Below are 23,616 nucleotides of genomic sequence, written 5' to 3'. Positions count from 1 at the left end.
GTCATTGGTTTAGAGTCACTCTCTAGGGGGTCCCCGAGTAATAAAGATGGAGAGGAGAGATTAATGAAGGTTTTCACACGGTTCTCCATCCAGTTCCGGAAAAAAAAACTGTTTTCGAATTTGTGCAGACTGGAAAGCAAAAAAAGTTGAATATTTATATGCATTGTGGGTCAGCTTCTGTATATGTGCTTGGTTGTGTGGTTGAGTATTGGTTTGTTACTCCTAATGGCACAGTCTCTTAGCTTTGCATTACAATACATGTGGTCCTTTGACTAACACAAGCTTTGGTCAAGAATGTTTCATGGCAGCACTGAGCAGCAAATGACTTGAAGAGAGAAAGGATGATAAAGTTGATAAAGTGGGAGTTGTTCTCATTTGTTCAACAGCATTACAATATTCACCAGGTTTGTTGTCCATAACCATGCTCGACTTGCCATGCTTCCCCACAACTAATAAATTCATAAGATGACTGATATTCACAAATTATTTCAAATTGTTTGTAATCAATGTTGTCGTGCTGTGTTGTAATCTATGTTGTCTTGCGCTGATACAGCAGCTTACATATTGGGTGATGCCACAAAGATATTGTCAGCCTATGATACATGCACGGAGCATAGGCCTACAGAGTTTCCCAGTGTTTGATACATTTGGCCGAAGACCTGTCCTGTTAATCCACTCAAGGGGCACATGAATTATAGGCAGCAGACCACCACTCAAGGTGACTTCTCTATCAAGCACAGCCCTATCTGCTATTTAAAATATCAGGTCTTTGGGACATGGCTATACAGTATGTGAATGCATTAACATAAATCAAAGCAAACATGCAGACGTTGACCTTAGTGATTCTATTGTTTTCTCTCTGGTGTCACCCTACTGTCATAACTTCCTGACAGAATAGTTGCAAAAATAGTCGCTATCCATTCTTCCCTCATGGAAGGTCAGTTAACAGATTGCCTGAGTATGGTCTGTCAACGTTTGATATAACTTTTTCTGCAACAAATGCTTGTGGCATGACATTAACCCTAATGTGATGTGTCACAGTCCACTTTGGTAGACACGCTACCCATAGGTGTGTTTCCTCGGCAACAGAGGCAAACAGTAAAAGGGCAATGGCATGTTTGGGGGATAAATGGCAAATGTTAAAAAGTGCATTATTTAGATATTAGGAAACCATTTAGTTGTAATTTAGTATGGCAATGACCCCCAAGACAAAACATTTGGGGTAGGGATGGCAAGGGGGCAAGGGGGGATGTATGAGGCAAGAATAATGCTCATTCATCTCAAATTCAGAACCTGAGGTCTTTTCACAACCTTTATTAAGATAACTAATACCGGTATGTTATTTACACAATAGATGATGACTCATTACTGTGGAATTCTGGACTGTGTGTATTTTTTTAAACTCTGGTAAGGACAGCCACATCAGGATATAACCCTTTAAACAAGACAAACCCTGAAAGGCCAATTAATTAAAGCTAAATAAGTCAGCGGAGGCTTTCTCTAGCTGTACATCAGAGCACTCATGTGAAAAAGGAGTGTGGAATCATCACATCAATGGCTAGTCCAACCCAAGTATAAGTAAATAATTGCTCCATATTTCTCATCTAACACAAGCTTAACCCTTGCTACTGTACAGACTTACAGAGGAATTTACTGAAAAGGGTCATTTTTATTGTCATCGATGATTCATTAGTTGTATGCAGAATAATCATTTTAAAATAATATTCAACAAGCTTGCATGAAAAACAATCAACATTGCTTTTATGTATAATTTAAGTGAAGAGTTTCTGAGGCCTCTCAAAGCAGTTGAGGTTTACTGACAAGTCAATATGAATGTTTTACAGACGGTTTTTGAATGAGCAAAATGAATTAAACTGTCAATCATCTTTTCTTCCTTAAAGCCATCTCACTATGAACCTCTCACGCAAGCTTCATTAAACTTAATTAGTATGCCTTCAGAACTGTTGATTGCTGATGTACAGTACAGTAAGGGATCTAGTTTCAGAGAATGAACAAGTGTTGACTGTATTACAGCAAATAACATTTGAATCTGCCAAAAGTGTTTCAATGTGTCAGAAAACATTTTCAGGCAAGGTAAAAAATGTTACATATTGTATTTCATTTTCTCACATTAATTTTTTGAGTGAAAGACCGTGAGTAGTGTGTGTCATCTTATTAAACATTGAGAGAAAGAGAACAGGAGACCAACAAGCAGAGATCAGAAAGTAAAAGCTGGGGATGGAATGTATATTATGCAATAAAGATACACTAGGTAACATACAGTATATGCTTGAAAAGCCAAGAATGTCATCACTATTCAATTGCTCCTACACATTTATTTTTTAATATTTGTCCTCTTTACTACAGCCCTTCCATCTGGCTTTACTCTCGAAATTCCTTCCCAAATGTGAAAAACAATTGACACCAAATTGAAATGACTGCTGCTAGTACTGGACACTGTACTCAATTCAAGCATTTATCTCCAATTCCACAGAGGGTGACTAGTGTGATATTTTAATTATACAGTATCTCTACTATTATTCCTATTTAAAACTCTGGAATGTTCTGTTCTGAGGGACAACCTGTTGGATCCCCACCAATCAGGAATCAAAGCCTGTTAATTGACTTAAATGCTTTCCTAGTGGTGTTGGATACCCTACACACAGTTTGAGCCGCCAACCTCTCATTTGCCTTGATCCTCCTTTAAACGTCACATGAAATGCTGTTTTTGGATGCTTTTATATATTCAGCCTTGGTGCAGAATTATAGCCACTACGAGTAGTCCCACAATGAGCTTTCCTCAGAACGCGCTGTTTCTGTGTCTGTAGCTTTAAATGCTATATGAGGAGGAGAGAGGCGGCACCCTGCGCTTATGTTTACAGTGGATGTATCGCAATGGCTCGTAGACCCGTTGCTGTAAGATGCCTTGAATTTGCCCATTCTCATCTGATAACCCTGGTTTGCAGAGCTGCACACTCAGTCATTTCAATGTGGGTAAAGGCGGATATTGCGCGCACCATAACACCAACAGGAGAACGTTATCCACATAACAACGAAGCGTACAACACTGCGTTACAGAATGTGTATTTATTCACACACATACTTGATGCTATCTACCTTTACATTAGCGACAGTACCTCAGCTGATAGCTGCAGAGCTAATGTTGCATGTTAATGTTACAGCCAGATTCTAAGGGTAGCAAGCTAGGTAACCATATAGTTGTAACGGACGTGGTCTTGCAAGCTCCGTCAGAGGTATCTGGCCAATGTTCACCCCCACGGGGAGTCGGGGAGTCGAACTTGCCACCTCTCGACTTCCAAGCGCAACCACTACCAGCTATGCCAAAGAAAAGCTAGCTATTCGTTGACGCGGGTGGCCCATTACATACCTTAGGAGTGAGTTTCACCGATTCACACCGGTTACATTCACCCCTCTGAAACTCACTCCGGCAATTAGCTGGCGCTAACCTCGTAAGATCCGGGTCACGGCACCAATGTAACGGGTATGTATCGGACGTGGTCTTGCAAGCTCTGTCAGAGGTATCTGGCCAATGTTCACCCCCACGGGGAGTCGGACCTGCCACCTCTCGACTTCCAAGCTCAACCACTACCAGCTACGCCAATGAAAAGCTAGCTATTCGTTGACGCGGGTGGCCCATTACATACCTGAGGAGTGAGTTTCACCGATTCACACCGGTTACATAGTAAGCAACAAAATGATATAGCGTTAGTTGACTTACTTGTTCGAGGTTTGTAGCTGGACCAAGGAGTACTGATCCAGAATTTAATTTCAGACGGTCAGCAAGGCCAACTTTGTATTGGCTCAAGTTAAGGAAACAGTGGTGGCTGAAATATTTGGCGCGGACATGCAAAACCTTAAGAGCTTGTGTCGGCGGCTCGGCGCATTTTCAGCTAAAATAAAATTAAGATACTGGTTGTGCAGAGGCTCCTTGTGACGTCACAAGGAGCAGATTTTCAAACAGAACTTTGAGCTTTCATTTTCTCAAAGGTGGAGAAGAACACCCAGGGCTTGGTTTACACCTATTGAAAAATTCTAGCCACTGGGGGACCAAAGGCAGGCTAGGGGAACTCATATTAATGTTAAATAACCTCCTAAAGTGAAGTTTTCATGTCATGTGATCTTTAACTGCTCGCATCTTTCGACACTCTTAACCACCTGACCACACTGCTGTCTTGTCTTAACTACTGCAACCCCCTTTTTGCAGGCCTACCAGCCTGTGCCACACACCGTCTGCAGCTCATCATTAATGCAGCTGGACAGCTGGTCTTCAAACGTGACCCTTACCCCTAGGACATAATCCAACCTTAGTGGTTGACCAGAAAGAGGGGTTCATGCTCACCCACTCTGCCGTGTTTCTCTGTCCTTCTCCCCAGCGGTGGAATGATATCCTGGTTCAACTACGCACCACTCACTCCCTGCCATCTTTTGATTATCACCACTTCAAACGTTACAGACTCATCAACTGTCTTCAGCGCACGTCACACAGTCATCATATGTACATTATTTGTCATGGTATCTGCTAAACTGAATTTTTTGTGCATGTTGTATTTGAGATCTTGTTGTATAACTGTCTTGTTACAGACTACACCTGACTACACCGAGATGTTGTTTTATGGTCTTGTGGTATTATGCAATATTGTAGTTGAGATCACGGATTTGGCACACCAAATACAGATGGTTTTTTTGTTGCAACCTTTGCATTACAATAAGATCAAGGCTCTTCTCATCTTTGAATATCTATTTGTATGTCGCTTTGAATAAAATAATTTTCTAAATGAAGAAATGTTCATGTAAATGTTAAAGCTGTGACTATCTAGGAGACATCACACTTTCAATAGTGCCTCTGAGAAAAATAATGCACCAGAAATTGATCCAGAAGAAAGGATCAAAAGGCTAAAATGAAAACTACTTCTGTTATTTTTGACAAAAGGAAAAGACCTAATTAAGCAAGTATTGTGATCATTTTGAAATTTTATATTATGTAAAGGTTATATTTCAATTAATTTGCTGATATCTAATTTGATATTCTTCCAGTTAAATGAACTGTCCGCTAACACCGGTATAATGAAACTGATTAGTCTTCATCATCATAGTACTTTTATGCGGTGAAACTCCTTTTTTAAATGTAGCATTATCACTATAGTTTGTTTAAGTGTCATTTTTGCTGCCTGCTTTTGCATTAGAGTCCATCATACTCACTGAAATGATGGCAGCCAGAGTCTCTATGCCACCTGTGCTGAGAGTGATGTATGGGATTAATTGCTCTTGAAATCCTGCCTCTCGCAAAATCCCATTAGTGTAGTACCAAATCTGTTGAGAATAACCAAAAATCACAAACCCAATCAGATTATTCACACTTACTTTGACAAGGGAATTTGAAGATCAGCTATATATATTATGGTATAATATATACATAATGGAAAAAAAAACTGATTTTATAGAAAAATATACAGGGTAATTATGCATGCTAATATCAAAATGCACATCACGTAATATTCCATTCGCATGGTGTTTGAAGACAGTTTCCCCAGCCACAAATTTTCACTACATAAATGAAGGCTTATCAACATTTCAGTGATAGACCATACAGAATTAGAAAAGAGGCAAGTGGCTGGGGTATTTAGCTGGGGTGGGAAGAGAATGTATAAGACATGATATAACCATGAATATGAATCCAGTCGTCAAGGTCAGTGGCAAAATAAAAGTTTTCTTTACTATGTCCCATCTGCAGGCAGGTAACATTTGTTAAAACTAGGTAAAACATTATTCTAAAAGTATGAGACATTTAAGGTATTTTTAAAACAAAAAATATATTCAATTGATACATTCATAATAATAATAATAAACATAATCATTCATAAAAGACATTAAGCTATTGTATTTGGAAAGCTGACAAGCTTAATTACCCAGTTCATACATTTAAATTAAAATACCATTGAGAAATAGATGACTGGCTGGTAGAACCAAGTAGGTAAAAAAATAACCCTGGGGTGTCATTTATATATGTTACATACGCAAAAACATATTTGTACGCCACTTGCTAAGCAAACTGTGGGATTGATAAAAAACTAGCTCGACGGAAGAATATATGGTCCTCCATGGAGAGTTTGACACATGAACGGATATAAACTGGTGAAATTAGAAACTACAACTCTAATGGCAGAATGATGACAGATGAGAAACATTTTGAAATTGTAAAATAAATGATGTAAATAAATGTAAAATATAATGTGTCAAATACATCTAAATATTAGGGTTAGAGTATATTTTACATGCCATATATGAAGAGTTCCCTGGAGTGCATGACAAAACACAATTCTGAACAATAAATACAAATGGAGATATTTTTTTTCAAAAGAACTCATACTCATCAAATCATACTGAATTGGATCTTTCAAATATGAAAATATGTTGTATGTTATGAAACGTTTTCTCATTGAACAGTATACAAATTATGTAATGTAAGACTGAAATCTTTGGGGAAAAAAATGAAATTCACAGAATTTATAGGCAACTATGGATGTTAGAAGGGTGGGGCCAAGTGTGTAGCTTGATCACTGCTCATCAATTCACTTGAAAAGCTTGAAATGTTAAATGACAATTAATGTTATAACATTAAATACTCAATTGTATAACAATCTGTATTCTTGAGTTTTCCTATTTTATATTCTTCTCAACCAAGATGGTTACAGATGCAAGTGAGTGGGAGCTACTTAGTAAACAACAATATAAATATGACATCAACTGTGACATAACTCTGCACACATTACTATGTGTTGCCATCTGTTGAACCCATAGTGTTTGAGGGTAATTTCAACTAAGCAATACGTTTTTACAGTATTTGCAGGAATTAGGAGGCAAGTGCAGATTGGATGGTTCTTTTAATAACCCTCCAGGGATTTGTAACAACGGAGGCACATACTCCGAATACCAATGAAAACCTCTGACACTAGATATGTCAGGACAGTGTAACGCATAATAACCGACAACCAAGTAAAACAAAAACCCAGGTCATATTCTCTACTAATGATAATCAGAAACGGGTGGACAAATAGAAAAACAGGTGTGCGCCATGGTGTATAATGCACTGGCCAGTGCCGCCCCAGTACTCCGGTGAATCCGAGCGTGGTTGTGGAGGCCCTGGTCCAGACGTAACATAAGTGAGAACATTTTGTACTATATACACTGGACTATTGTGTTTTGATGCCCCAGTACTCCTTTAAAATCCCATGGTCACATGGTAGTCAATTTAATGGACTGGAAAGCTGGTGAATTTTATGCCCATTACAGTACAAAGGTCAAATAATTATGTCATGAAGCCCTTGCTGTCCCTTTTGTTCTTGTTCACCTACAATATTCCTTTGGAAAAATTATTTTAACCTCCTATTCAGTATGAACCCTCATGTTTCATCTTATCTTGCCTGTCAAGCTCTCATCAAGTCATAATTGCCATTAACAGAATACATTTTAAATTGAAATTTAAGGTAATGTTTTTGTGAGTACTCGGTGAACTGTTGAATTCTGATGTTATTTCTACATTTGCATTTTCCCAAACATTAGGAATCGTAAATCCTCCAATTTTCTGTTGCAAGGCTTTATAACCACCCATACTGCCTCCAACTGCTTATTTATGCGCTCTATTCCAGATATTCATTTATTGTCCAAATCTGTCTGCAAAGCTTGATGGGCATTTTTTACATACAGGAAATTGCCATAAACATATTTATCAAATATCAGCTCTTGAAATGATTTATTAAAATCGCATTTTTGATGGTCTCTGTCAGTATCAGATGACATTGCCAGTATGTTAATTCAAATGCCCCGGTTTCCATTACAGACAGCTTCTGATTGTAATTGTTCAGTCTCTGTTTATACAGTGTGATGAATCGGACCTTGACTGCTTTCAAGTAGGCCATGTCTATGAGGAAGCATTAATGGAACCGTACTATTTAATCTTGTGGATAGTGTTACATTGAAAAACTTTTGTTCTACTATACATTGTATAGTCTTGTTTGGAATTATTTATTAACTGTTGTACATTTTCAAAATGTTAGATTTAGACTCATATGTTTATCATATGCACCTTCCTGCCACAGTAAATTCCTTGTTTATGTGAATTAAGATGATTCCGATTCTGTATACCTCTCTGGTTTAGTAAAAAAAATGTTTATGATCATCAGGGGAGTCAACGATCAGAGGGTTAGGGTCATTTTTGTTATTACCGGTATTACTTACTGTACTGATACAGTTATTACTATCATCAAGGTGTTGTATTTTTTCCATTTGACACAGATGAGACATGACAAAGTAGTAAAAAACAGGTGCCACTTACTGCATTGAGGCCACACAGCTGGTAGCAAGCCATTGTGACGATGACAGTGATGATCTGCCATCGTACAGCACGAGTACGCAGAAGCTCAAGGACGGAAGCTGTCTGCAAACTGTTCTGTGCTCTACACTCTGCGTGGACCTCTTCCAATTCCTTGCTGACATCCTTCTTCCCCAAGAAGGCTCTAAAAGCTGTCACAAACACAGACCTAATACATTTACACTGGCATGTGCTCTCAAGGTGCCTCTTTTATTCTGTAAATAGTGGGTCAACTTGGCCAAGAACTTGAGCATGGAATGGAGTTATGAGCTATGGATGTGGCAGGCTTTCATTGGCATCATTACTAGTTTTCATTGCAATATGTACACCATTATGTGGTACTGTTTGTATATAGCACAAGGTGTCTTTTTGTTAGTGCCATTTATATGGAAGGTTACAGTTATGGTATCTGTACCATAACATGTACTCTCACTGACATGAGAATCACGAGTGCTAAGATTTTATGTTTCAACTTAATATTCAACTGTGCACGTCGCCCACAGTGTAAACTTAATTTCAGAAACCTGTGTATTAATTAGGAGACAAATTAGCATATCATGTGTACAGGAAGGCCCCCTTCTCCATTGATCAAGAAAATTAAAAAAGCACTTTAATCTAGCTGCATGCTGGGTTTGTCAAAATGAGTGGCATGGCTTTATATTGCAAATTATAGGCGTTTGATGAGACATGGGGTTTTTCTTGCAGCAGGGGAAAAAAATATACATTTAGGTCATACAGACTTAGTGTCTGCGTTGGGGTTTATTTTGTTTTCAGCAGGGACGGCTGTGGGGCAACATGGCACCGTTGTTGAATTGTGACCTTCTCTTCACTGAAATGAGGACAGTAACACAAAAAAAGAGGTGATTATAAAGACCAGGCAGACTGTACAAAATAGCATAGGACACTACTACAGAAACGGGGTAATGTCTGGACAAAACACACAAATGTGTTTGCTAACAAAGATGGAAGAACAAGGGTAATGGGAAAGAAAATGGAGCTGGGATTAGATTTATTTTTTGTGTGAACTGACATTTTCTTTCTGTGAATGCTTTCTCACAATGTTCTCATTGGACAGGTATACACTCACCCACCTGTATGCTGTGTACGTACACACAACTTGCAAACTGTGGCAAATGTTAGCAAATGCCAGAAAGGCTGAGAGTTTATGGATTGATAACAGTCCATTAGTTAACATATAAACTATTTATTGTAAGAAATTAACAATAAACTAAATTATAAACTATTATTGGTAAATATCTATGGTAAAAACAGTAGGCACCAAAAAAATGCTATTTAATTTAATTGTATTAAGTGATAGTGGAATAGGTTGGTTCAACAGCATAAGTATACATAGTGGATGTTGTAAAGGGGTGAACAAAATCACTGGAAAGGCATTCCAAACAAATACACATTTTACTCAAATCTTGATGGAAATCCTGCAGCAAGCAGAATTAAAAAATAAACTATATTCAGGTGATATCATGAATAATTAAGTAAAAGTTCAATTACAATTGTATTACAATTGAATGAAAACAAAAGTTATTACTTGAATATACAGAAAGAGATCTTTAAAAAAATAATAATGGATGAAGTAATCTGTTCGAAAACTATTTTGGAATGTCGGTACAGTTTTGGAACTGTATCACACATTAAGTTAACTGTATAACTAATACATCCTTCAGTGTTATTGGTAATATAGCCTATGCTAGATTTTTTATTTTTTATGTTGGTGCATTGTGAGTACTAATTGGCATTGGTCAAATAAACGTTGATATTTACCTTATTTATTTACCCCCACCTGCTCAGTGCAATACAAATCTCACAAAAATTGATTTGATTGCAGGCCATGCTGTAGACCCAAACCTTGAATCTTCCATGTGATACTGAATGATCTCCAGCTCCTGACAAGTGGCCTCAATGGATGTTCCACTTAACCCAAGATTTTCAGAGGAGATAAGAAAGAGCTCAACAGAAAGAGAGCACTACAACAGCACAACCATTGTGACTCAAGATCGTAACAGTTTTCATGTGAAGGTTTAAAACACAGTGTTTTCACTTTCACACGGTTTACCCTTAAATGCCACCAAAACATCCGTACAAGAATACGTACGGAAAAACACTCTCAGAAAAAAGTAAGAAAGGTTTTTCTGAGATTTATAAACGTTACACATAAACGGTACGCATGATTGTTCCTTGTGCGCACATGATTTGGCGCCGAAAATGGCTGCCTTGGTAGGCTCTCCTTTTTAGGAGGTTATCTAACATTAATGTGAGTTCCCCTAGCCTGCCTTTGGTCCCCCAGTGGCTAGAATCTTCGATAGGTGTAAACCAAGCCCTGGGTGTTCTTCTCCGCCTTTGACAAAATGAAAGCTCAATTGCTCAATCTCCTCCTAGTGACGTAGATAGGAGCAAGGTTACCTCCCCTCTCTCTGCTTTGCCCGCCCAGATCATCTGGCCCGCCCATGAGAAACTGAGCTACCACCGTGCAAGGGAGAGTGCAATATCGATTTTTCCTGGAGAGACATCATGGCGAGCAAACGAACAAAGCATAACAGTTGCTCAGTGCTTGGATGTACAAATGCAAGCACAAATCTTTTTTTAGTTCTTTCATCCAAGCATCTGCACAACCAGTATCTCAATTTTATTTTTGCTGGAAATGCGCCGACATAACTTCCTGAAAGTTTTGCATGTCTGCGCCAAACATTTCAGCGACAACTGTTTCCACAACTTGGGACAATACAAACCTAGCCTTGCTGAAATTCAATTCTGGATCATTACTAACTCTCCTTGGTCAAGCTACAAACCTTGGACAAGTAAGATAACTAACACTATATAAGTGTTGCTTTCCTGTATATGGCTACCTAGCTTGCTACCCTTAGAATGTGGCTGTAACATTAGCTCTGCAGCAAACAGCTGAGTTACTGTTGCTAATGTAAAGGTAGATGGCATCAAGTGTGTTTGTGAATACAAATGCTGTAACGCCAGTGTTGTACACTTCTTTGTTATTTGGATAACCGTTCTGCTGTTAGTGTTATGGCGCGCAATATCCGCCTTTCTACTCATTGAAATGATTATGAGTGTGCACCTCTGCAAACCAGGGTGATCGTACAATGGCTAAATTCGAGGCATTTTACAGCAACGTGGGCTACGAGCCATTGCGATGTATACGTTGTAAACATTAGCGCATGTTGCCGCCCTCTCCTCCTCATTAGCATTTAAAGCTACAGACACAGAAACAGCGTGTTTTGAAGAAAACTCATTGTGGGACTGCTCATAGTGGCTGTAATTATGCACCAAGGCTGAATTTCGGAAAAGATTCTTCAGATACAGTAATAGGGAACCACTAAGGCCTATATAAAAGCATCCAAAAACAGCATATCATGTGACCTTTAAACATAAAAAAATAAATCTTTGTTGTACATACAATCTATTTAACTCAGTTCAAGCAATTTGTGTAAATGCAATGAATGCACGCATGGCGCAGGCGCAGAGTAGGTCACGTGCTGGTAGCTCAACCAAAAGGATCAAACGGACATCATATTCAAAAAATATTGCCATAACTCTATGATACATATTGTAAAAATGTGTATTGCGATATATTGTTCCATTATATATTGTTACACCCCTAGTAATTATTCATACCTGCACTTTCTCTCTTTGTCTTTCAGCCAGTGTCTCCATCACACTGTTCCAAAACATTAATTGATTCATGGTCTCTGTACACATGTACACAGACTCATTTTTGTTATACACCTGAAACTGTATGACACAGGCGTGAAGGGGTCGAATGTTTTTGGCAAATTTTAACACTGCTGTATTGATATAAAAATGGCATTATTGGTATAACTGAATGTTTGCTCCAATTATTTGTAGTACAAAGAAAGAGGACAACTGGTAGATGACAGTTGGGTGTGTTGTATTGTTTTAAGGTGTGTTATTGAAAAACTACTGTACATAAGTCAAATGTTTTTCAAACCTGGTCGAAGACCATGCTTACTACCTACAAATAGTACTAAAAAGTTGTTAACCGTGTAAGTGGGAAAACAACATTCACCACAAACTTTACAGTGTTTGCTAATTGTATGCATCACAAAGCATTTTCAAAAAATCCAAAGGAGGGTCAGACTATAAAGTTTGGTTCAAGTGCAGGAAACGGTACATAGGAAGGGCTGGAGTAATTTTTTTAATCAACAAAGAGTGATCCATTCTCAAATCTATCCATGGTCTCAAGCCAAGAGTAGAGCTGACAGCCTAAATAGGCACAAAGGCTAAAAATGATGCGTCATTCATTTCAATAATGGGAATTTGCTTCAGATTGCGTTATTTATTTTAGTTTTGTTTGTTTGTGAGTCCTTGTGTTTGTTTAGCCATGTCACAGTATGTACCTTTCTCTGCTCCAGCCTCATCTCTCCTCTCCATCAGAAGGTAGCGGGGGCTCTCAGGAAGAAAGGGTAGAACACAGAGCTGGAGCAGGGCAGGCAATGCCAGGAAGGCAAACAGGAAGTTCCATCGGGACTCCTGCAGTCAAGCCGAGAAATAATAATAAGAAAAATACATGAGCTCAGTGTAGAAGCCGCACCATATAATCACATCATATTCTTTAACATTGTAATGACTTGAAAAAAAGAAACAATCATCAAATAAATTAAGAGCTAATAATGTTATTAGAATGTTATTTAAACTTTGAAGCAGTTATTGTAGTTAGGTGGGGACCAGAGCGTGATGAGTGTGTTTTGAATGAAGAGGTGTGTTTCAGTTGAGTTGTAAGAGAGGCTTTAGCAAGAACAAAGTGTTGTGGTAGAGAGTCAATCATTTTTTAGCTGCAGTTGAAATGATCTACCACTCGTGAGGGAAGTCAAAAGATTCCTGTGTCTGAGGTCAGAAGGTGATTGGTCATTGGGATTGGGTTATCCCATCTTCCCCTATTTCATCCACACTTACTGTTGATGTAAACTGGTCTTATGTTTGTTCACAAGAATGTTCATATTCTTGTTCTGGTCTAAAGTTACAAAATAGTTTAATTATTTGTTTTATAATTTTAGTTTAAAGTAGATCCCATGGATGACTTGGTCATCTTGCAGGAATACTGGTAAGACAACTGGTGAGTCAGGTCGTCAAGAAAAAACCTCTGAAGATTCTTGGGAGAGATGAGGCCATGACTATGCTGAGTGGAGAGATCCCCATGTATGGTTTCCTTTGTATGGGCATTTGGTGATGTAATCGAGAATACTGGATGGTGTGAAGAAGGATGAGGTCTTTTGGTGGAATCACATCACCCACCATCACATCACCATAACTAAAGTAAAAACAACTAGAGAGGATCACATTTCTGGGGAAATTGTGAGGTTTGCTTGCGTCGGTTGCAGCTGGGCCATTTTATTTTACTATATCACTTACAAAACCTATTGTACTTACATTTTACAACAAATATTTATTATACTTATGATTTATTACGTTTGCATAGATTTAAAAGCATACTGCCACACAGCTTATTGCCATTCCCTCTTGCAATAAAGGAATTGAGAAGAGAACCCTACTTCACTCTTAGTATAGTGTAAATGAGCAGCAACACAAGTATCGTTTTTAATCTATGTTGTGGTGGGGCTGATATATTATTAAAGGGGTGATTGACTGGGTTTTTGGGGTATTTCACACTGTTCTTTAAGGTCACCGAATAGGGTATGTAACATTGGCTGGGCTGAAAATGGCCCGGGTGCTATACCACCTGCTACATCCAGTTACATTTTCCCGGGAAAAAATTAGGGGGATGAGCTGCGCGCTGATTGGTTGGTTTACAACGAGTGACGCTGCGGAGCAAAGACGCAACACGGCCATCAGCACTCACTGAAACAAGGTTGGTGGAGACTTGAAATAAACATTTACAAATAAATCTATTGTGTCTACACAACACTGTTTTCGACAGATTGACTAAATATCATTTGAAATGATTACGTTAGTTGTTTCCACTTTTGTTGTCGAAGCAAACAGGATCGCCTAGGTGGGCAACGTTAGCACTACAGCTTAGCAAACAAACTATCGTGATTAAACTCATCTTTACTAGTTAGCTCTAGCTATCTTGCTGAATCTGGACAAACATGCATCTTGAATTGTAGATTTACATGACAACACAGGTTTTTTTATTTGAATGAAACACAGTCAGGAACATGAAATAACGTTAGCCCAATTGCCAATAAACTAGGCTCAATCATCACCTTCACTAGACAAGGTTTTACCAATTGAAAAACGGCTGTTTACTTTACATCAAGCTCAAAAAACAATTTTGCGCTCAAATGAAGGCCCAAAAAATTCAAGTCTGGAAATTTGTAACTAGCATTACATCAAACACAGAAATTGCATGCATTGGCAGGGCATCTGAGGTGGCGTATACGGTGGTCGGTTCTGGTGGGCCAGTCTGGATCAAAGTCCAGAGACTATTTTTACTCCCAGTCCATCCCTGCCAAGTCCTGATCAACCACCCTCAACCAGCAGTTTAGGGACAGATACACAGCAGAGAACCACCACCTCTGAATAGGTGTTACATTGTGATGCTGCTGTTGTGTCATTGGTATTGAGTTAACAAAAACTAGAGGCAAAAACAACGTTTTTTTCTTGGGGTGGGGGAAAGGGGGGGCACCAAAATGTATGAGGGGCCGATTAGGAAATAATTCAGACTGTCCTTACACAAACACATATTAAACGCATTCACTTTCACATGTGAAACGTTCACACACGCATTCACACTACTGAAAACTAGCATCCACATATGTGAAATGCTTGCATTGACACATATGAAACACATTCATTATTCAACTGTTAAAAGTTCACACATGCATTCATACTACTGAAAACTCACATCCACATATGTGAAAAGACATTCACTGTTAAAAAGGCAATAGAAGTTATTTCTTAAGTTGCCCAGACGGAGCATGTTTCGAATAATGACAATATTTGGTAATTGCGTTGGTCATGTGATTATGTCATTTTTAATTATCATTTGAAACCCGAGACAACTATCATATCAATATTTATCACACACGTTAATATCAATTAGTGACCTTTGTCAAATCCGAGTCTGGATGATGACGTAAAAGGATAAACGCTGATGAAGTTCTGTGTGTACTAAAGACGCATTTTCTGTTGATAGAAATTAATGGGAAGATTTGGCGTAGTTTAAACTGCACGCAAAATAGGGATTTGGCGTATATGTGGCACGCAAAATATGTGAACTGAGATGTGAATTGAGACACTGGTTTAGGTCTACACTTCTATTTTGCGTGCCATATATACGCCAAATCCCTGTTTATATGCAAATACCTCCCAACGGAACCCTGAGTTAGCTGAAAGCTAATGATAGCTAATGTGGATACCTACTGTATCATTAGCTCCTGGAGACATCAGTCATTAATCATGGTAGCTAGGGGCTTCACTTTGCTGGAAACCAACAGTGAGACATCAGTCATCAATCATGGTAGCTAGGGGCTTCACTTTGCTGGAATCCAACAGTGGTTGACATAGAGCCAGGTCTGTCTAAACTTGATGATGATGCCACTGCTGCTTTCTTTGTTACAGTGGAAGTAACATGAATCCCAGCATCTTCTCACCTTCTTTTAATTCAAACAGTGAAAGAGCTGCAGAACGAACAGGGTGACATCACAGATGTAGCTGGGTGGCATATACTTAATAAGAATATTAATATATATTTATATATAAGAATATTAATCAGAATATTCTGATTATATAAGAATATTAATCAGAATATGAATGAGCCGAATGAATGGGTAACAGTGAAAATGAGATTCAGGTGACTTGTGTGTAGTGCAATAGATAATATTTAAATGTCAGTGGTAGTTCTTGGCCTTATTGCAGAGACCAGTAACTGTGGTTTATGCTGTTGCCGATTCCCTCTTGAGGCCTACCTACCTGTGCTCAGGTGTGTTATCTGCTTTTCTGTGTGAAGTTTGCATGTTCTCCCCATGATTACCAGGGCTATGTGCCACCAAAAAAATCATTTGACTGACCACTTTTAGTAGGTCTTTTAATCACTGAAATATAGGGCTTTAAAGGTGACCCCTGGCAAGGGTTCAAAGGTCAATATAAAAGGTTAAAGGTTGACAGAAATGTGTCAAACTTACATAAATTAACCTAAAACCTTTCCAAAAATGGGTTTGATGTTGTTGTACGAGTCTTTAAAATCCAAACCTGCCATTGCAGTGAGGTTTCTTTCCAAGTACAGATTCCAAGACCATTCATAATGTAAATAGACTACATCAGTGGTCAAAGTCAAATTATTTTTTGGTGGCACATAGTCCTGGTTTAGCACAAATAATATTAGGGTACACACCCACTTGTGCATTTGTTTATCATCAAACTTAAAAGATGATAATTTGCTCTGCCTAATACATGGTCTAAACAGACCCCACTATCAAATTAGGGTTAGGGGTTTGTTGTCCTTGGTGGTACATGTTCGTGGCTTGGCCTGTCGAATATTTTGGACTAGTAAATAATTTCCTATGGCCTTACCTCTAAGCCAGATAAAGGCATAACAACGCCACTTTGAAGTGTTCATATTCCAAATTTCAAATGTGTCTTGTACTCTAATGTATGCTGCTACACATAATATCAATATTAGCATTAAATGCCCTTGTTGGCAAGGCAGTAGTATTAAAAAAATTAGGAAAGATGGGACGCATCAAGGGATTACCCATGAGCCTTTGTGTTGGCTACTTGTATCATGGTGTATGGCAAGAATAGTTGGTAGCTACATTTAGCTGGTTACATCGTGTAATTTTACATAATCAAACGCATGTTATTAGAAACCATCCGATGACTTCGTTTTACGATTGTTCGGAATCTCGTTTGTTTTAAAGAACGACAGTCAGCTATCATTAGCTTTCAGCGACTCAGGGGAGGAATTTGCGTATAAACTGTACGCAAATCAGGGATTTGGTGTATATATGGCAAGCGAAATAGACACCTAAACCAGTCTGAATTTGTACCTATTTTGCATGCCATTTACGCCAAATCCCTATTTTGCGTGCAGTTTATACTACGCCATATCAAAATGCGCTTATCTTAAACACAGAACTTTATCAACGCTTATCCTTTTACGTCATTATCCAGATTTCACAAAGGTCACTAATCGATATTAACGTGTATGATAAATATTGAGATGATAGTTGTCTCGAGTTATACAGAATGAAATAATAAAAACATATATAAAAATCTGCTTGGTGTTGGTGGCAAATAATAATTGATGTTTGTTATTTGAAGGTGTTTGAGGTGAAAATTCCGCCCCCAAAAAAGTATAAAAAAGCTTACATCTGAAAGCTCCGTGTTGAAACTGGGTTTGCGCTACCCAGGGCCAACCCAGTTGATGGACCTGAACACCCCCCCCCCCCCCCCCCGTTTTATGGATATACGACAGTTCTCAAAAATCATTGGTCCATTCTACAGACATGCAGCTATACCCAATCTCTTCTGTTATTGGTTAACTCCTTTAAACAATACAGTTGAATCCACATTTGTCTTCAGACCAACTGCTTCTTCCCTCCTAGGTGATAAAAACTCTTCAAGTCACCCAGACTTCATGTCTCCGAGACTTCACTTTTAGGTGTCATAAAACTGCAGGTGGCATCTCTGCCAAATGGAGTTGAATCAACATTCATTGTATCAAGCTTCTTAGCCAACTTTAAACTTCTTTTAAAACACATTCATTGTAGCCTGGCTGCCAGCCCAACTTATCCCCGCCCACAAAAAAATGTGGTCAGGAAGTTGGGTCTGGAGTAGCTTGTTTGCGGAAAAACTATATACCAATCAAATTGTCAGGGCGGGCTTTATACGATGATGGACAGATGATCAACAGTAACGTAATCAACAACGTCACCAAAGAGCGCTTGGGTTGAATTTGTTTTCAACAAACAACACATTACGTTGCTCTGATTGGTTGAAGGTCCATCCAACTGAGCAAAGAGGTATTTGTTTTACGAGTTCGGTTGAAACACGCCCCATAGTCACAGCCCAACGGTGAGTTATCAGACTCATATTCTGACTAGAATTATGAGTATGACAACATCAGGCTACATTCATTGTACATAAGCCCAAAATTTCTTCTTTCACAGTAGTGGCTAGTGACAGTTGTCTAACAGTTCAAAGGCAGGATTGTGTGTGAGTAGGCTATAACTATGCAGAGATTTAAGACAACCTAAATTCCTCAGGCTGAGATGGAAGCTCACCGACATAGAAATCCCAGATCAGAAAGGCATTTTCATGCAGCCATATTCTTTCTATTTACATATTGGGACATTGACAGCATTGATTGAATGCGTATTATCTCAGAAGGGGGACTATGTACAGTCCGGCGAGATGAGCCAGGTATTTAGTGATCAATCATTCAGCAAACCAGCCTGAGCTTTGCACTGGTTAGTTGAGAATTTTGTAATATAAAAGAAACCCGTGCTGAGCCAAGTTAATACAGCAGACATGGGTGAGTTAACTTCTTTTATACGATATCTGGGTGATCTGGGTGAGTACTCGATTCTGCAGGGGTGTCCATTATGTAAGGGATAATGTCTGACGAGGTGTACATTATCACCTGATAATGGACTATGGAGGCAGAGGCGTGAACCGTCTCTTGAAGGTGTTTGAGGTGAAAATTCCCCGACAAAAAAGTAGAAAAAAATATACGTTTGGAAGCTTCGAGATCGTGAATCTATGCAAAATCCGAGTCTGGATGATGACGTATAATCGATAAAGAGTTGATGACGTTCTGCGTGTGATAGACTCATTTTCTGTTGATAGAAATGAATGTGAAGAATTAGCGTATAAACTGCACGTAAAACAGGGATTTGGCATATATATGGCACGCAAAATAGAAGTGTAAACCCGTGTCATAAATACGCAGAAGTATGAGACCAATCATCACCTCCCATGGCTTCTCCTACCACTGCTACTCTGACGACACGCAGCTGTACCTGTCGTTCCCCCCGACCGATCCGGGGATCTCAGCTAGGATTGAGGCCTGCCTCACAGACATCTCCGCTTGGATGACCAAGCACCACCTCCAGCTGAACCTCGCCAAAACAGAACTTCTCATCATCCCGGCCAAACCCTCCATCTCCCACGATCTCTCAATCACCATGGGATCTGCAACCGTGACCCCTTCATCCTCTGCCAGGAACCTTGGGGTTAACATGGATGATGAGCTCTTCCTCACAGCCCACATTGCTGCAGTCTCCCGGTCGTGTAGATTCACCCTCTACAACCTCCGGAGGATCAGGAGATACCTGTCCGAGCACTCCACCCAGCTGCTCGTCCAAGCACTTGTCCTCTCCAAGTTGGACTACTGCAACTCGCTGCTCGCCAGTCTCCCAGCATGCGCAACCCGCCCTCTTCAGAGGATTCAGAACGCAGCTGCCCGTCTACAATCTACCCAGGCGCTCCCATGTTACCCCGTTCCTCACCTCCCTCCACTGGCTACCCATCACGGCCCGCATCAGATTCAAGACTCTGGTACTGACCTTCCGAGCAGTGAACGGGACTGCACCTGACTACATCAAGTATCTCCTCCAGCCTTACACCCCCACCCGCCACCTACGGCCTTTTTCAGACAACCGCCTGGTGGTCTCACTGCTTAAGACTGCCCGGTCCCAACACAAGCGCTTCTCCTGTCTGGCCCCCCAGTGGTGGAATCAACTCCCCACCTCCATCAGGGACACTGACTGTCTCCCCACCTTCAAGAAAAGGCTCAAGATGCACTTGTTCCGGGAGTACAACAATACTTAGGAATGGTTTGCTGGACCCGATGTTGAGTTTCCTCAAAGATCACAATGACTCTTGCTTAGAGACTTGCTCTTGTAGGTTAGTGGTAACTGATTTAAATTGTTGTACTCGCTGTGAAATATTTTATTTTACTGTTACTTGCTTTTCCACAGGTACACTTGCACTTAAAGTGATTCATGTTGTTTAATTGTAACTTGTTTAACTACATGCTCTTGTGGTTCTTCCCTTTGGCACTTTGTGAACAACCAAACTATGTGTGCTTCATGTTTTGGCTACCTGCAATGTTTTGGGGCTATGTTTTTGTTAATGTCAGTGACCTATGCACTTTTTAAAGCTCTCTCTTGGAAGTCGCTTTGGATAAAAGCGTTGGCTAAATGAATAAATGTAAATGAGACTGGGTTGGTAGTGCTGGTGTCGGCTGGACTCTCCGGTTCCATTCTAAAATGCTAGATGGAGCTAGAAGTTTGTGTGTCGATGATGTTATACCCGACTTCAGCTTAACGATTGATTCTCTCAAAAACTTCCAGGATACTACTCAATTATGCAATCATTCCACCCACACCGTGTAGCACGTCTCCAACATTTGTATTAATTGCGTGAGCAAGGTACTAAATTATTGTTATTTTGCAAGTGTAACACCAGTGCTTTAGCTTGTACCCCAGAGCCTTAGCTGGTTCATCAGTGTCTTTGCAGTAGCAGAACACACATCTTAGATATGCACTGTGAGCTGCCATGTCTTTTAGAGGAACCAATAAGGATGGAAGTCTACTGCCTCTTAATGATACACTACTCTACAGATCAAACAGTCTCGTATGAAGGGATGTTTTCTTTGGCTCAAATGTTCTGCTCCAACGTCCCTTGGCTCTGTGAAACTTCCAAGGAAAGCATACACATGCCATAACATCTTAGCAAGTATGCATATGCATGAACACACTCTACATAGATACAATCAGGAAAAAAATCACAAAAAAACTTAAACAAAAAACTGTGCACTATGAGGAGACATTTAGGACTTAAAAACATGTTTACCTAATAGTGAATTGCTTATGTATACATACATTCTCTGAAAACCAGTCACATGTAAACACTTTCAAATGTGTATGTACAGTTTTCATTTCCCTTACAGGATATATAAGTGAGGAAAATAGAGAGACAGGCAAAAATATTCGAACTGCAGTTCCAAGATAAAACAGTAGCAACAGTTTGTAGTGGTGAAGTAAAACAATACAGAGGGAAATTTGATGCCCAGCAAAGACCAAAACAATTGTCTGAAGATCTGTCCTGTTCCAAAATGAACCTGTAGTCCTGTAGAGTTGGGGATAATATCTAAACTCTAATATACTTAAATACACATGACTAAAACAAAATTTTAAACAAAATATATGCATATGATGTATGTATACATAATAGGAAATATACTTAATAGAAAATACTATACTTAATAATACGTTCTACATGCTTTTCTGACATCTATCCAAGGTACATAGATCTTCAAAGTGTGTGTAATTGTAGCTCTCATCTCCAGCACAACAAATGGGGCAAAGTGAACCAATCTCTTTGTGTGGGGGTGTGTGTGCATCAAGGGGAGGGAAAAAGGGAAGAAGGCATTGCTGTAGGTGGAGTAAGTCAAGTGAGCCACTGACTGTATTCTTCCTGAGTACTGATTCCGAGTCCATACAAGCACCCCTGTTGTGTTGAATTGTAAATTATTGAGACCAAATTGCACATTCAGATCCAAGGTGAAATAGATTCACTCAAGCTAGAGTGATGGGGAGAGTAAAAAATAACAAAACTAAATTGACCATGGATGGTAAGAAAGGGCAACCAAAATCAACCAACAGCGGATGTTGTGCCTTAGACGGATCTGTCTAACATAAAATAATCTGTCCCACAGATCAATCTCTATAAACAACTCAAGAGACATGCTTAATAACCAGAGTTTATGGGGAAAAACAACCGGCTTACAACCCACCATCAAGAAAGAATAATACCCATCAGATGTTTCACACAACAAGATATCTAACTGGAGAGGGTACAACTTCTGGGAAAATTGTGAGGTGTGCTTGCGTTGGATGCATCTGGGTCATTATTTATTCTTTACTATATCACCTCCAAACCTTTTGGTTAACCTCTTTTCATTATATATGAAATACAGGCCCGCCCATAAGGGGGGAAAGCTTTCTGGGGCCCAGCCGCGGTCCCAGCAATAATCATGTTCATCCTAAGCAAGCACAGAATTCCAACGAAAACACGCGGAATTTCAAATAGAATGCATTGGTCTGAGGCAAAATTTGAATAAACTTGTCAATTCATATTACGTCTCTATCTTTCGAATTATTTTACCTGTAAACAGAGCCCATTGCCACCAGTATAGGTAGGTCTGTGATAGCAATCGAAGGAAGTCTGTCAACCCATAAACACATACACTAGGCCTAGGGCTGTCCCCACTCGGTCGACTAGTCGATTTTCTGGTCGATATGCTCTTGGTCGACTAAGATTTTTTAGATGAGCTGCCGTATGGCAGTGTGAGATCTGATTCCCGCTTGTGTCATCATTGCTGAATTAACAAAATGTTCTACAGAAATTGTAGACTATATTATTTAGGACAAATAAAGCAACTCAAAAAATATATAGGCTATTTAAAAGAAAAAGTGTTACTATTTTCCCTTTCGTTAATCTGCTGTTTGGTATTTTGCACACGGCACAAGCACAATTAACTACAAACTCTGCCATAGCCTACTTTGTCTGTGTTATTAGTCAAAATGGCCAATAAATCTGTGGTATGTAGGGCTGGGCGATAAATCGAGAAGAATTACTATCAAAGTATTCCCTCAATAAAGATATCGTAACATTAATTCATTTTCAATAATATCAATAATGTCGATAGAGAATAATTACGAACAGCAGTCCATTTAATTTATGTAATGCAGCAGGAAGTTGCGGAGAAATGGTAGCTTACTGTACGCTCACTAAAATATACTGAGCACCTCAAGTGGAGTAGCTAATGTTAACCGCGGAAAATAAGTCTTATTGCCAAAAACAGTGGCAGCGATAGCAATGGCGAGGGAGCAACTTCCAATGATGAAATTATTTATAAAAAGGGTTTGTCTTCTTCAGTTATTTGGAAGTTGTTTGGCTTTTTGAAATCCGACAAAGAGCAGAGCATTGATCGGTGCGAATTGGAGTAGTAAACAAACTGCAAATGTGGACTTCTTGTTGACCTCGACCTATGATCTCGGTTAACAAATGTTTTAACAAATCTCTGCTTACAAAGATGTTTGTAGATCTGTCGAAAAGTCCACATTTGTTTTTTTATACAACGTAGGAAAATCCCAAATCAAACACGATGAATCTGGAGCAGACGCCATGTTGTCAACATCTCCAAGGCAACCGCTTGCTTGGTCGGTTTTGCGGACTTCTTAGAATGTCTCTGAACTAATTAGAACAGC

The 23,616-nt window shown here is 39.3% G+C and overlaps 1 protein-coding gene across 5 annotated transcripts in view; it reads right to left on the bottom strand.

The window, feature by feature from the left end:
* Window positions 1-23,616, bottom strand: part of slc2a9l2 (solute carrier family 2 member 9, like 2) — a 96,911-nt gene that overhangs the window by 33,824 nt on the left and 39,471 nt on the right. For all 5 annotated transcript variants that reach the window (XM_084704898.1, XM_084704897.1, XM_084704899.1 and 2 more), the window contains 3 exons: window positions 12,775-12,907; window positions 8,354-8,541; window positions 5,221-5,331 (listed from right to left, as the gene is read on the bottom strand). In XM_084704898.1, coding sequence (XP_084561024.1) covers window positions 5,221-5,331; window positions 8,354-8,541; window positions 12,775-12,907 — 432 coding nt within the window. The remainder of the gene's footprint in view (window positions 1-5,220; window positions 5,332-8,353; window positions 8,542-12,774; window positions 12,908-23,616) is intronic.

Source organism: Hypomesus nipponensis, chromosome 9 (genome assembly GCF_054491055.1).
Source record: "Hypomesus nipponensis isolate SF chromosome 9, ASM5449105v1, whole genome shotgun sequence".
In the NCBI taxonomy this organism is placed as follows: domain Eukaryota; kingdom Metazoa; phylum Chordata; class Actinopteri; order Osmeriformes; family Osmeridae; genus Hypomesus; species Hypomesus nipponensis.
This window is presented reverse-complemented; position numbering and strand designations above follow the sequence as displayed.